Genomic DNA, 13,198 nt, shown 5'->3' with positions numbered 1-13,198 from the left:
CAAATCTTTAGGACAAAGAAAAAAAAGGGTCAACATGAACAAAATAAATTACTTGGGTTACTTGAGTGTCACCTGCCTACTCTGATTTGGAAAGAGAGAAAAATCAATTAAACAATAAGCAATTAGAAGAGCACAACGTAAATTCAGGGCGTGTTTGACAATGACTCTATAGCAAAACTCCAAGAATAAGCTGGCCAGATCCTGCCAAACACCCTAACTCCAGAGTTATAAACTTCACGGAGTTTTCGGAGCTGTAGTACAAATTTTTGGAGTACCTCTTTTACTGCTCTGAAAACTCTAAAAAAGCAACCTAGACATGGAGTCACAACCACTAATTATTATGAGATAGCTATCTAAATTCTAGAGAAGAGTTGCCCCACCCATAGTTTTATGGTAGAGTTTGCTTCGAAGTGTAGCAGAGCCACGTCAAACACGACCTTAATACATAGTCATTATGTACAAATAAAAATGAGATTTTTAAATTTGTGCCCTCAATTTATCACCATTGTTTAGTTTTGTCCATCTCTAACAGTAAAAAAACCGAGAGGGGGTAAAACTGAGTAGTGGTTTTAAAAATCCTAAAACATAACGAGTTAATATGTTTTTAGTCAAACCGTTATATGCGTTCGTGCGTGGGTTATTATAGTTAACTGCATAGGATGTGGTAAAATCATATTAGCCTGCCGATGGCTATATTATTAACAATGCTGGCAGATGCGCTACGCATCGCAATCCGGCGACGTTCAAACATGCGGGCACATTCCATTTCCATTCCACTACTCGTACTACCCCAAGCGCGAACGGCGTCCAAAACCGCGGAGCTGATGCACGCGCGCGTCATGCACCCCTTAACTCCACGGGCGCCGAGGCCACACGCGCGCACGGCACGCCTCCCTATGTGGTCGCCTTTACGTCCACAGGCTCCAGCTCGCTATATAAACCCACACTGCCACCACGAGCTAGATAGCCCAAGACCACAAGTGCGTGAACTCACACACCTCACAATTAACGACTCGCAGATTAAAGCTTGATCAACACACCTCGTTCCCGATCTTGATTGGCTCGTGAAATCCATGGGCGGGCGCAAGATGCGGGCGTCCATGACGACGCTGCTGATCCGCCTCGTGCTCACCGTCGCCCTCCTGGGCGGCGAGGCGGCGCGGCGGTGCGCGGCGTTCAACCCACGCGTGCTGTTCACGGTGAAGCCCGACCCGATCGTGCTGCGGGACCACCGCGGCGCGCTGCTCACGGGGAACCACACCGTCAACCTGCTCTTCTACGGGCGCTTCACCGCAGCGCAACGCGCGATCGTCGTCGACTTCGTCCGTTCCCTCTCGGACGCGAGCGCGCCTCGCCCGGAGCCGCCGGGGGCGCCACCGTCCGTGGCGGCGTGGTGGTGCACCATCCGGCTCTACCGCGGCGGCGGCGCGCGGCTGCGGCTCGGCAGGCAGATCATCGACGAGCGCATGTCGCTGGGCCGGGGCCCTCTCTCTCCGGGCAACGTCACGGCGCTGGCGCGGGCCGCGGGGCACCACCGGGGCGCCATCACCGCGGTGCTCACGGCCGCCGACGTCCCCGTGGCGTCCTTCTGCGTGTCGCGCTGCGGCGCCCACGGCCACGACCGCGGCGGCGCGCACAGCAGGGCGCGGTACGCCTACCTGTGGGCGGGGAACCCGGCGCAGCAGTGCCCCGGCCAATGCGCGTGGCCGTTCCACCTGCCGACGTACGGTCCCCGGACCCCGCCGCTGGTGCCGCCCAACGGCGACGTCGGCGTCGACGGCATGGTCATCAGCCTCGCCGCCCTCCTCGCCGGCACGGTCACCAACCCGTACGGGGACGGGTACTACCAGGGCGACGCCGGCGCTGGGCTGGAGGCTGCCACGGTGTGCGCCGGGATCTTCGGGACCGGGTCCTACCCCGGCTACCCCGGGAAGCTGCTCACAGACCCGGCCACCGGCGCGAGCTACAACGCCGTCGGGCTAGGCGGGAGGAAGTACCTGCTCCCGGCATTGTGGGATCCAGCGACCTCCCAGTGCAAGACACTTGTCCAGACGTGACAGGGGTGAGGGGTGACGCCCGCGGACCGCGGTGCGGGGAGAATGTCCAATGCAAGGGAGCCTGCTGCAGAAGGGAGGAAAAATAAATGCCTCATTTACTATTTCCATTCCTTATTGACTGTACTTGTAGTCTGTCCTACCAGCAGAGATTGTATGATGTATTTGTAGGATGTCTATGTTAATGGAATTTGCACGACATGCTTAAATATATGGTCTTGAAACTAAATCACATGTATCTAGAATATGATTTATCTAGAGACACATGAGTGCAAGTCTATTGGTCTCCCTATCTCACTCCATATCCCACTCACTATTTGTTGGGGCCTTCGGCTTCCGAAGGTCCTCAAAAACAGGATTTAACAGTGTTTCTGGAGTATAATGTGTGAACAGGTATCTTCGGACTCAAGTCGATATCACAATAGAAGAAGCCCAAAGTAATACGAAGGTTGATACAACGCCGAAGATGTGAGCGGGAAAGCTTCGGCGTGGTAGCGGAAAAAGAAACCGACTTAAAGATGAAAAGGCTATTCGGACCTCGGTGGATTACTATAGAATTACTATCGAGTGTAAAGGGCATGAATGTAAATTTACACGGGCTGCGTCCCGTGCCTATAAATAGGTGAACAGTACTCCCGTACTGTTCACGCTGACTAGGCATTTACTTTTGCGTCACACTTGCATTCTTACCTTCTTTCGAGCTGAAGGTACACTTGTAATTTGATATCATTTCCGTTTTTCTACAATAATAATATAGAAATGAATTGATAATTATACATAATTGTTTATGTTATCCCTTGTATTACGTACGATTCCTTCATCATTATAATATGTTGTGTTGGTGAAGGTTTGTTATTTATTACCTTCGTCCGAAAATCGTTATATCCCAAGGGAAATAATACTTCGGAGGACGAAGGACTTTAACGTTTAACATTTTTTGTGTTGCCTTGTTCTTAACTCATAGCATTTGAGAACAAGTCCCCAACATTGGCGCCCACCTCCGGTCAACTCACTGCCACTCTTGAGTTTTTGAACACCTTCGGCGATCATAAACCTTCGTTATGGCGCCGAAGAAAGCTTCAGCAACTGGGGCTGCACCTCTGCAACCGCTGGACCACAATCAGGAGACTGTCTCCCTTCGGAAGGCCCGAAGCCAGAAAAGGAAGGCTGTTAGCCCGACACCGCCAGAGGATGAGATAGACCAAGAAATCAGAGATATGGAGATACTTCATCAACAGGTGCAGAGGAAGAAGGAAAAGATGGCCAGGCTAGCTGAATTGCAAAGGCAGATAGACGAAGCCTCTGAAGAAGTTCGTCATCTTACTCAGGATGAGCAGCACCGAAGGCCTCAACACCAATACTTTCGTCAGGAGGGTCTTCTCAATGAAGATGACTGGTATGACAACTTCCATCATGGAAATTTTGTTTTTGATGATGCTTCTCCTCTGTCCGCTGAGCTGCAGGCTACACCTTGGCCTCCGTCCTACAAGCCGCCTCAGCTTCCCATATTCGATGGTCATTCAGACCCGAAGCAGTTTTTGATGAGCTACGAAGCAACAGTATCTTCGTATGGTGGCAATGCTGCAGTCATGGCCAAATCTTTTGTTATGGCCGTCAGGAGTGTTGCTCAAACCTGGTATTCCTCCCTTCGACCAGGAACGATTACTTCATGGCAAAAGCTGAAGGACATGTTGTTAACCAGCTTCCAAGGGTTTCAGACGAAGCCGGTCACTGCTCAGGCCCTGTTCCAGTGCACACAGGATCACGAAGAATACCTTCAGGCGTATGTCCGGAGGTTCTTGCGTTTGAGGGCACAGGCGCCAACGGTGCCCAACGAAATTGTTATTGAGGCCATGATCAAGGGACTTCGGCCTGGACCTTCAGCTCAGTACTTTGCTAGGAAGCCTCCTCAAACTTTGGAGAAGCTGCTTCAGAAGATGGACGAGTATATCCGTGCCGACAATGATTTTCGCCAAAGAAGGGAGGAGGCTTTCAGGTTTTCTGAAATGACCAGGGGCTTCGGAGGAAGATTTTATCCAAGGCATGTCAGGTCAATTCACAACTCTACTCAAAATGATGATAAGGGGAGTCAGCAGCAAAGGCCACAGTGTTCCTCACAGGCTTCGGGGCAACAGCAAAACTTCTCCCGGCCACCAGCTCCGAGAGGCAGAGGCGCCAGGGGCTTCGGCGGAAGATTTGGAGATCAACCAAGGAGAATATTTTGCTTGTTCTGTGGTGAAAACAAGGGCCATACCACCAGGATGTGCCATGTTACTATCCAGAAGCAAAAGGAGATAGCCGAAGCTGCGGAACAACAAGCTCAGCCGAAGCAGGTCATGCATACTGCTTCGTATCATTCGCCTTACATCCCAGAATACGTAGGCAACCACCCTGCAGTTTCTGTTGCTTCGGCGAGTCAACCTCAAGCTTCCTGGCAGCAGCCTCCGCCTCCACCACCGTTGCAACAAGGTCAACAGCCAGAAGGGAGCCAATATGCTCCACATCAAAGGGACTTCAGAGAACAATCCGAAGCTCGCACAGTCAATAGTACTGTGCCAGAGTCGAAGCATATCTATTGACAAATATCCTACCTTGACAGCAGTCTTTTCCATTCAGTTTTATTTTCTGTGTAATAAAGGACACTTTTTAAATTTCAAGTAATAATTTTGTTGTTTGCCACAAGGAAAACATATTTTCTACACAGGCTTAAGTTGCCGAAGCTTGAAAATTTGCAATAGCAAGGAGGACCTTCGGATTATTAATTTGCAATAGACACGCTATGAATTCTTCAAAGTAACAAAAAGTCGTTCCAAAAGGAGCGCAGTGTAAGTTTTTTGCTCCAAAGACGTTCCTAAGGGAATGCAGAGCTTACAGCGAAAAGTCAACGCTGATTCCGCCGAAAGTAAAAGGCGAAGAAGCTCCAAAGACGTTCCTAAGGGAATGCAGAGCTTACAGCGAAAAGTCAACGCTGATTCCGCCGAAAGTAAAAGGCGAAGAAGCTCCAAAGACGTTCCTAAGGGAATGCAGAGCTTACAGCGAAAAGTCAACGCTGATTCCGCCGAAAGTAAAAGGCGAAGAAGCTCCAAAGACGTTCCTAAGGGAATGCAGAGCTTACAGCGAAAAGTCAACGCTGATACAAAAAATATTATGTATTTTATTGCAGGGATGTGTGTGCGAAGCTCCGGAACAAATACCTTTTTCTCATAGCATAACATCATCACATCATTTTGCATAGCATAAGCATCATACATCATTCTGCATAGGGCACAAAGAAGGGGATACAATATTGATTTTCGGAATGCAGCTTCGGAAATTTTTTTTACGAAGTTTGGATGATCTTCATCAGAACACTGGGTATTGTTGCGATAAATGAAAATTCTTCTTCACGAAGCATGAAAAGAAGGGAAGGTGTTTTTTTTTCGTCAAAGACTCAAAAACGGTATATATGTAAGATTTCATGCATCGTAAAGAATTAAATCATAAAAAACAAGTTTATTACATTCAAGGTTACAAGATATTACACATATCACATTTCAGAAGTTTTTATAGCAGCACTCAGTCTTCTCTAAGTACTACTTCTGCAGCTTCGTTCAGGAGTCGATCGACAACTTGATCCATGATAGCTTCAGCCATCTTTTTAATTTCATCGTCATCTTTCGGGGAAGGATCCGGAAACGCTTTAGTAGAATCTGAGGGAGGACAGGATATGGCTACATTGCTATTACAAGTTGCGAACGAAGTTGAAAATTAAAAATTACAACACAATAAAAACCACTAGTTAATACCTAGTTGCCCTTCGGGCTCTGCGCTCTTTTCAGCAGCCTCTGCTACTCTTCTAGCGTCATGAATGCCCTTTTCGCTTCTTCGAATAATTTCTCGAGCCATTTCCCGGCCACCATTATCCCAGACGTCGGTGAAGAATTTTCCACCAACCATGCTAGCTTCAGCCGATGGATCTCTTGCATCTTCGAAGGACAAGTTAGCTTCAGATTGTGCTAAAATCTTTACATGATTGCAGCCTTTCTTCTCCAAAATAGTGGCAATCCCTCTGGCCCCCGAGAAAGCACATATGTCTCCGCGGCTATTTAAAATTTCTTCGAAGGCTTCAGCTTCCTGACTAATCCATTCAAGGGGACCTTCGGGGTTGCCTCTTGTAAAGTTTTCTTCGCTCGAAAAAGCGCCGACACTGACGAAGCTAGCTTTCAATTTCTTTACACACTCCATAGATTTATTATAACATCTTTTCTTGGACGAACGAAGCTCTTCAATAGTTCCCTCTAAATGATTTGCCCATTGGTCGCTAATTTCTCGTTTTGTTTCTTCAAGCATACGTTCCTCTTTGGCTCTGGCCAGTTGTCTTCGAAGATCTTCGATTTCAAGTTTCTGAGCTTCAGCTTGATTTTTGAAGGTAGCTTCGTCTTCTTTTATCCTATTTATCAATGAGTGTAATATTTTATCTTTTTCGAGACCTTCGTTCCTTAGCTCAATTACTTCGGAACGAAGGTTGCTCAGGGCTATAGTGCACCCTTCGTCTTCGACATCTTTTTGGGCCCTGAGGGCATTGCTAAGTATAAGGCCCTGCATAGAAAAATGTGTGTGCGTCAATAGATTTAAGAAAACGGAAAATTGTTTGATCTCAACAAAAAATTCGAAGGTCTAAAATTTTTTTGTACCTTTAAACTATTGTATGCCAAGCTGTCGGCCAACTCGTCTTTCGACAGCACCGAGAGTCCGTCTTCTAATGTTGGGAATCCGAAGCTCTTGCTCATCTCCCGGCAGACAAAAATCTCCTTGCTGTCCGGGAGACAGTACAAGAAGTCTTCTTCTCCACTGCCATTGAATATTAGCGCCCCTTTGGATACTTCAGTTTTTGGGCGTAGCGTTGGGCCTCTTGCTTTTCTTTTTCTGATAATTTTTTCCCCGAAGCATGACGAACAATATAATCAGAATCTTTAGGGGATGCTTCGGGGGCAATGATACTGATTTCTTCAACAAAAGTTGGCTTTGTTATTTTTTCTTCCTCGGTTTCCAAGGGTTTAATCTTCGTAGGCTCTGAGGACTCAGCTTCGGCTTCAGTTTCTTGCTCTGGAACTTTAATATCAGAAATTTCAGTTTTCGCTTCGGGAATGACAACAGTTTTCTTCGGAGGTGTGCTTGAAGATTTAATTGTTTCTAGAACATCTAGTACATTAGCCATTCTCTTTCTCTTCGGAGTCACTGCTGGCACCTTTTCACTTTTTACTGTCTCAACATTTGCTGCAGGACTCAAAACTTCCGATGTTTTTTCCTCAGTTGGTTTTTTCACTTCTTCCATTTTTTCTGTGGATGGCGCTTCGGCCATCTCTTTTGTTTCTGGTAACAGAATCTTCGGTTTTTCTAATTCCATCCTTGTTGGCGTTTCGGCCATTTTTACGGCTTCTGGCAGCGAGGTCAGTTTGGTTGGCTTTTTAGCTTCGGTGGCCGAAGAAGTTTCTCCGGTGAACTCAGGCACCGAAGCTGGTTCAATATAGCGCGGCCGATGTGTAAGGACCTTTATCCTCTTTCTTTTCGGCTCGGGCTCGCTAGGAGCAGCTGCAGCTTCTTCTTTCGCAGAGGTCGCGCCTTTTCTTTTCTGCCCTCGAATGGGATAATGATAGTCAGGATAGACGAACCCGATCGCATCAAACACCCGATTCAGCCTCTTCTTTTTTCGGCCTCCGAAGGCTGCTGACAGTGCAGTATCTTCGGCCTTCGAATAAGCCCCAAGCAGTTCATCACTTAAATTTTCAATACTTTTTAACCAGTCGTCATCTGGCTCAACGAATTTATCTCCGAACTTAAAAGTATATTTCAGCCTCATAAGTCCAGCTTCGTCGGTTTCTTTCATGGTTTCTTGCGGCATTTCCCATTTCTCCGCGAGCGGCCATACCCTGAAGGCAATATGCTCTTGTACTAAATCTCTCGTTCCAATAAAAGAACAGATAACGCCGAAGGCTCTCTGGCATTCTTCGGCAGCTTCATTCATTTCAACCTTCGGCCTCCGAAGGCCGAAGCTTTGCCAGATAGGGCGCATAATTATACCTTTGATATCTTCTCGTACTGTCAGGTCATTCTTCACATAAAACCATTCTGTCATCCAGTCGCCGGGCCATCTCTTCCGAAAGGTTGGCACGGGACAACTTGACCCGGATCGAGAAACGAAACTGTAGCAGCCAAAATTATTATGGTACTGTTCTTTGCCCCAAGGTTTTGTTTCGTATGATAATTCGTGTATAGCGCAGAAACTTTTTGCATCAGGATTCAGACCTTGGCTTCTCACGGCCCACACGAAGATATTCAGCCTTATAATTGCTTCGGGGGTAAGTTGATGAAGATAGATATCAAACATTTTCAACACTTCTACGACGAAGCTGCTCAGGGGAAATCGTAGTCCAGCTTTCAAAAAGCTTCGGAACACTACGACTTCATTTTCTTCAGGGGTCGGGCAAGTTTTCTCTCCTTCGTCGACTCTCACAATGGATAAATCCCGGAAGTATCTTCCCCTCATGTTGACAAGATGATTTTCTTTGATACTTGATTTGCCAAAAACTGAATGGCTTGGTCGCCAGGGGCGATCTTCGGAGTCTTCACCACCACTATCCACATCATAGCTATCGCTGTCATCAGTATCTTCAGACAAACCTTCTAAAATCTCTTTGGTGATTTTTTCTGTGTTGGTCTTCGACATTGCTATAAGAAACCCCATGTTCTTCTCTTCGTCGAGACTCAGCTTCATCTCAGCAGCAGCTTTCTTCTCTTCAGACATCTTCGGAAACGCTAAAAAACTGTTTTCAAAGCCGAAGCTTTAAAACTAACCGCTCAGCAAATTTTAGTGCGCAAGAGCTAAAAATTGAGTGAGCGGGAGCAGATGGCAAGAGAGCGTGCCAAATGAGCTCGCGGTACGCTCTTATTTATACACCCAGTGCGTTAAAAATTGAAAGACCCCGCCTGTCAGTGAATGTTGCTATTCTAGCAAAGGGAAGGTGTTTTTTCGGACCTTCGGCTTAAAGCCTTCGTTCATATCGCAATCTAAATTTATTATTTTAACAAATTAATATTGCGAGGGGCTACTGTTGGGGGCCTTCGGCTTTCGAAGGTCCTCAAAAACAGGATTTAACAGTGTTTCTGGAGTATAATGTGTGAACAGGTATCTTCGGACTCAAGTCGATATCACAATAGAAGAAGCCCAAAGTAATACGAAGGTTGATACAACGCCGAAGATGTGAGCGGGAAAGCTTCGGCGTGGTAGCGGAAAAAGAAACCGACTTAAAGATGAAAAGGCTATTCGGACCTCGGTGGATTACTATAGAATTACTATCGAGTGTAAAGGGCATGAATGTAAATTTACACGGGCTGCGTCCCGTGCCTATAAATAGGTGAACAGTACTCCCGTACTGTTCACGCTGACTGGGCATTTACTTTTGCGTCACACTTGCATTCTTACCTTCTTTCGAGCTGAAGGTACACTTGTAATTTGATATCATTTCCGTTTTTCTACAATAATAATATAGAAATGAATTGATAATTATACATAATTGTTTATGTTATCCCTTGTATTACGTACGATTCCTTCATCATTATAATATGTTGTGTTGGTGAAGGTTTGTTATTTATTACCTTCGTCCGAAAATCGTTATATCCCAAGGGAAATAATACTTCGGAGGACGAAGGACTTTAACGTTTAACATTTTTTGTGTTGCCTTGTTCTTAACTCATAGCATTTGAGAACAAGTCCCCAACACTATTTTAAACTCTACTTTGTAACAGTGCAATCTATAGTGTAAAACAGTGTTTTTACACACCCATATACACGCTCCGCTAGAGATGGTCTAAGAGATTCTACGGAGACGTCTTAAGAACATCTTCAATAGATTACTTTATTCTACCGTTAATGTAAAAATGTAAAATATAAAGGATTATCATTGCTCAAACATATTACTCATCATATCTCCAATAACAAGTTTTAACTAATTACTCAAAATCCACCTCCCTCTCCCTCTAAAATATACTCCCTCCATTTTGTTTGTTTGTCGCGGTTTAGTTCAAAAATGAACTGGTGGACGACAAATATTCGAGAATGGAGCTAAGTAGAAGATCCACCCGCTCTCATGTATCCAATTGAAAAAGGTGTATTAGTAATCAGTTAGAGAAGAAGAAAAAGATATGAGATCACCCACATAGACTTTTAAGACATGAGAGATTTAATTTGTTGGAGATACTCTAATCCATGTATTTTTAAAGATACACCCTCACGATGTAAGAGTATCCCAATAAGGATTGGCAAATCAATAGTTTCTAAGTTGGTTTAAAAAGTTGGAGCAAATATATTGAATACCTTCAAATATTTTCAAAATCTTGCTCCTAAAAGGATAAAAGCCCATCACACATGCTACCGACATAGCCACACTACTGCCATCCCCCAACCACATAGGGGGTGTTTGGTTTGAGGATTTACTCCATTCAAATTGAGGTGGTGTATCATGAGTTCATTTTTCAAATTTGGTGAGATGACCTTATTCCTTATATTAGTACTTACTAACTAATATGATGAATAAGTTGGTGGTGGATCAACTCATTCCATTACACAAACCAAATAAAAATAGTAAAGAGTGAGAAGATGATGGACTAGCTCAATCCTGAAACCAAACACCACGCTAGCCGGCCAGTAGCCCCATCCCTAGCTGACCATAGTTGCTTCAAGTTATTCACGACAGTCACAACTGGGTAGAATCAAGCCTGAACACCCAGTGGTTGCTAGGGACTGCTAGACCCCTTCAAAATTTGTTAGGACACGCTAGGAAGATACTAGACACAAAGAAGTTGCCTTCTCCGTGTATGGAAAGTCACTTATATGCATACTTTTTTTGTGTCGATCGATTTTATGAAATAATCTCTCTGTTCTAAATTAAAATTCGTTTTATAAAAATAGTGGATTCATACAATACTTGATGTATGTGTTTTATATGTGTCTGAATTCATCATCTCCTATTTGAATAGACATAAAAGATAAATGCTAAAACAAATTCTTTCTGGAACTAAGGGAGTATAAAATTATTGAGAGTTGGTGTCGTGGTTTTGGAAATCAGTGGACAATAAGATTTGTGTTTGGTGGAAAATACTAGCACGGACGCACTTCAAATATTGAATCACTGAGATTCCATGAGAGATCTAAGACACGGAGGTTATACTGGTTCGGGTTCGCAACCTACTCTAGTGTAGTGCTGATAGTAGTATTGCTTTGAGCGTGTTGCAACTTGTGTGCTAGCGTGCCTACCCGTCTGAGAGGAAAAGGATCCTCCCCTTTTATATCCTAAGGGTCAGACCTTACATGGCTCTCTCTTCAAAGAGAGGGAGAGAGAGAGCAAGACGGAATAAAGAGAGAAGAAGTCCTTCGACCATGCGGTGCGCCCCCTTGTCCTAATCGTACGAAGAAGTAGTGCTTCTGGATATGGCACCGCCTGTTGCTCCTATCCTTGCAGCGGGTTCATGGCTAACGTCCCCGTGGTGATGAGCGGTGGGTCCCATGGTGTAAGCCTGAGACTCGACTAACACGACATGGCTTCCCTCCACCATCGTGGGCCCCGTGTTGTCCTTCCGTGCATGTGGATTTGTCCATTTCACATGGTGCACTATCTTGTCATTTCTACTATTTCGGCTACTGTAGAGGCTCCGGTGCTGAGGTTACCCCTGATAGGATAGTTGTGTCTATGTCTTATTGTCTGGGCCTCTAGCGTCACGCACTACCGTGGTCGACGTATGCTTGTAGCTCTGACTCAACGCTTATACTTGCTCGGCGAGGGACTTGGTCATCCACTTCGCCTCACAAACTTGCTTGGCGGGGGACTTGGTCGTTCGTCCCGCCTCGTAGACTTGCTCAACGAGGGCTTGGTCGGATGAACCGCTCTTGAGGAGTTTCCTGGGCTTTCTTTGGGCACCCCATTCCTGGGTGCTCGACAACAGCCCCTAAGCCTTTATGCAACTCCTTGGAGTTGCGTAGAGGCTTTTGTTTGAGATCGGTTTTTCCTCGGTGCGCGCAAGGACATCTGCTAGATGTAGCCCCCGAGTAATTTGTGAGAATTGCTTGGGGTTTACTAGGTTAATCCTGTAGTCTAAGGATGAACCTTTTCTGCGATGGTCGTCACACGCTGAGCGCGAGTCCTTTTCTTATCGTTTCGCCTCCAGCCCATAGCCGATGTCCGGGTCGCGCGAGCGCATCTGTTAGATGCAGCCCTTGAGTCCCCGAGCAATCTATGAAGATTGCTTGGGGTTTAAATGGTTTTATGTGGACTTCTAGGGGTCAGTATTTGATGGTGCCCTGCATTAGGCCTGACCTCATCTGGTGTTGAACTGATGTTTTCAAGGGCGATCCTTTTGATTGTTACTCCTTCCCTCTTTGATGCACACATCTCCCCTTAGGCCGGCTTCTTTTGGAAGTATTCCTATGAGGGGAGGGCCTTCCCCCTCCGACCTAGTCAGCATGAGGAGGTAGACCGTCGAGCTGCAAATGGGTTATCCAAGTGAGATCCGAACTCCCTTCGGCAGGGTTAGGTATCGGTGAGCGATCTTGCTGGGGGTGCTCGACCCGTTGGTGTCATCTCATCAAGTCCTTCCTTATTCGATATCGTTCCGGTCCTCTGGTCAGCATGGTCGACCAGAGAGGGGCCCCATGGCCACCCTGTCAGCCGAGTTTTCGCGAGAGAATTTGAGGTACGATCTTGGACGTGGTGTCGAGAGAATGACCTATGAGCCAGTCATCTAGCCTGCGACTTGTTGAGAGTTCGCTCGATCCACCCCTCACTTTGTGTGTTAAGTTGGAGTGTGTTCTGGTTTTTACCTGGCTGGTGTGACGAATCCATTGTGTCAGCACAGTAAAATATGGGTCATAATTACGCTGCTCGACGTGGGTGCCTCGATGGGACGTGAAGCGACACCGTTGCCGTATCGCATGTTGGTGGCGTGATTGGGTGGTTAACCTCCTCCTGTTACGAGTCTCCTTGGTGCTTTGTCCGATATAGCTATTTCTTGCAAAACGCACAGTCATCCGCCCAGTTTCCGAGGAGTTGCCTCCCCCAAAGCGGTAGGCCCTCTCGGAGCGGTTTTGCACGAGCCCACCTTGTTGTCTGGAT

At 46.3% G+C, this 13,198-nt stretch overlaps 1 protein-coding gene across 1 annotated transcript; it reads left to right on the top strand.

Moving 5' to 3' along the window:
- The first annotated feature begins 703 nt into the window (after positions 1-703).
- LOC103629921 (Protein EXORDIUM) lies at positions 704-2,318 on the top strand. The gene has a single exon (XM_008651024.4). The coding sequence runs from the start codon at positions 1,074-1,076 to the stop codon at positions 2,055-2,057; it is 984 nt and encodes a 327-aa protein (XP_008649246.1). The 5' UTR covers positions 704-1,073; the 3' UTR covers positions 2,058-2,318.
- The last annotated feature ends 10,880 nt before the right edge of the window (positions 2,319-13,198 follow it).

Source organism: Zea mays, chromosome 6 (genome assembly GCF_902167145.1).
Source record: "Zea mays cultivar B73 chromosome 6, Zm-B73-REFERENCE-NAM-5.0, whole genome shotgun sequence".
Classification (NCBI taxonomy): Eukaryota; Viridiplantae; Streptophyta; class Magnoliopsida; order Poales; family Poaceae; genus Zea; species Zea mays.
Note: the sequence above shows the minus strand (reverse complement) of the source record. Positions and strands in the feature narration are given on the sequence as shown.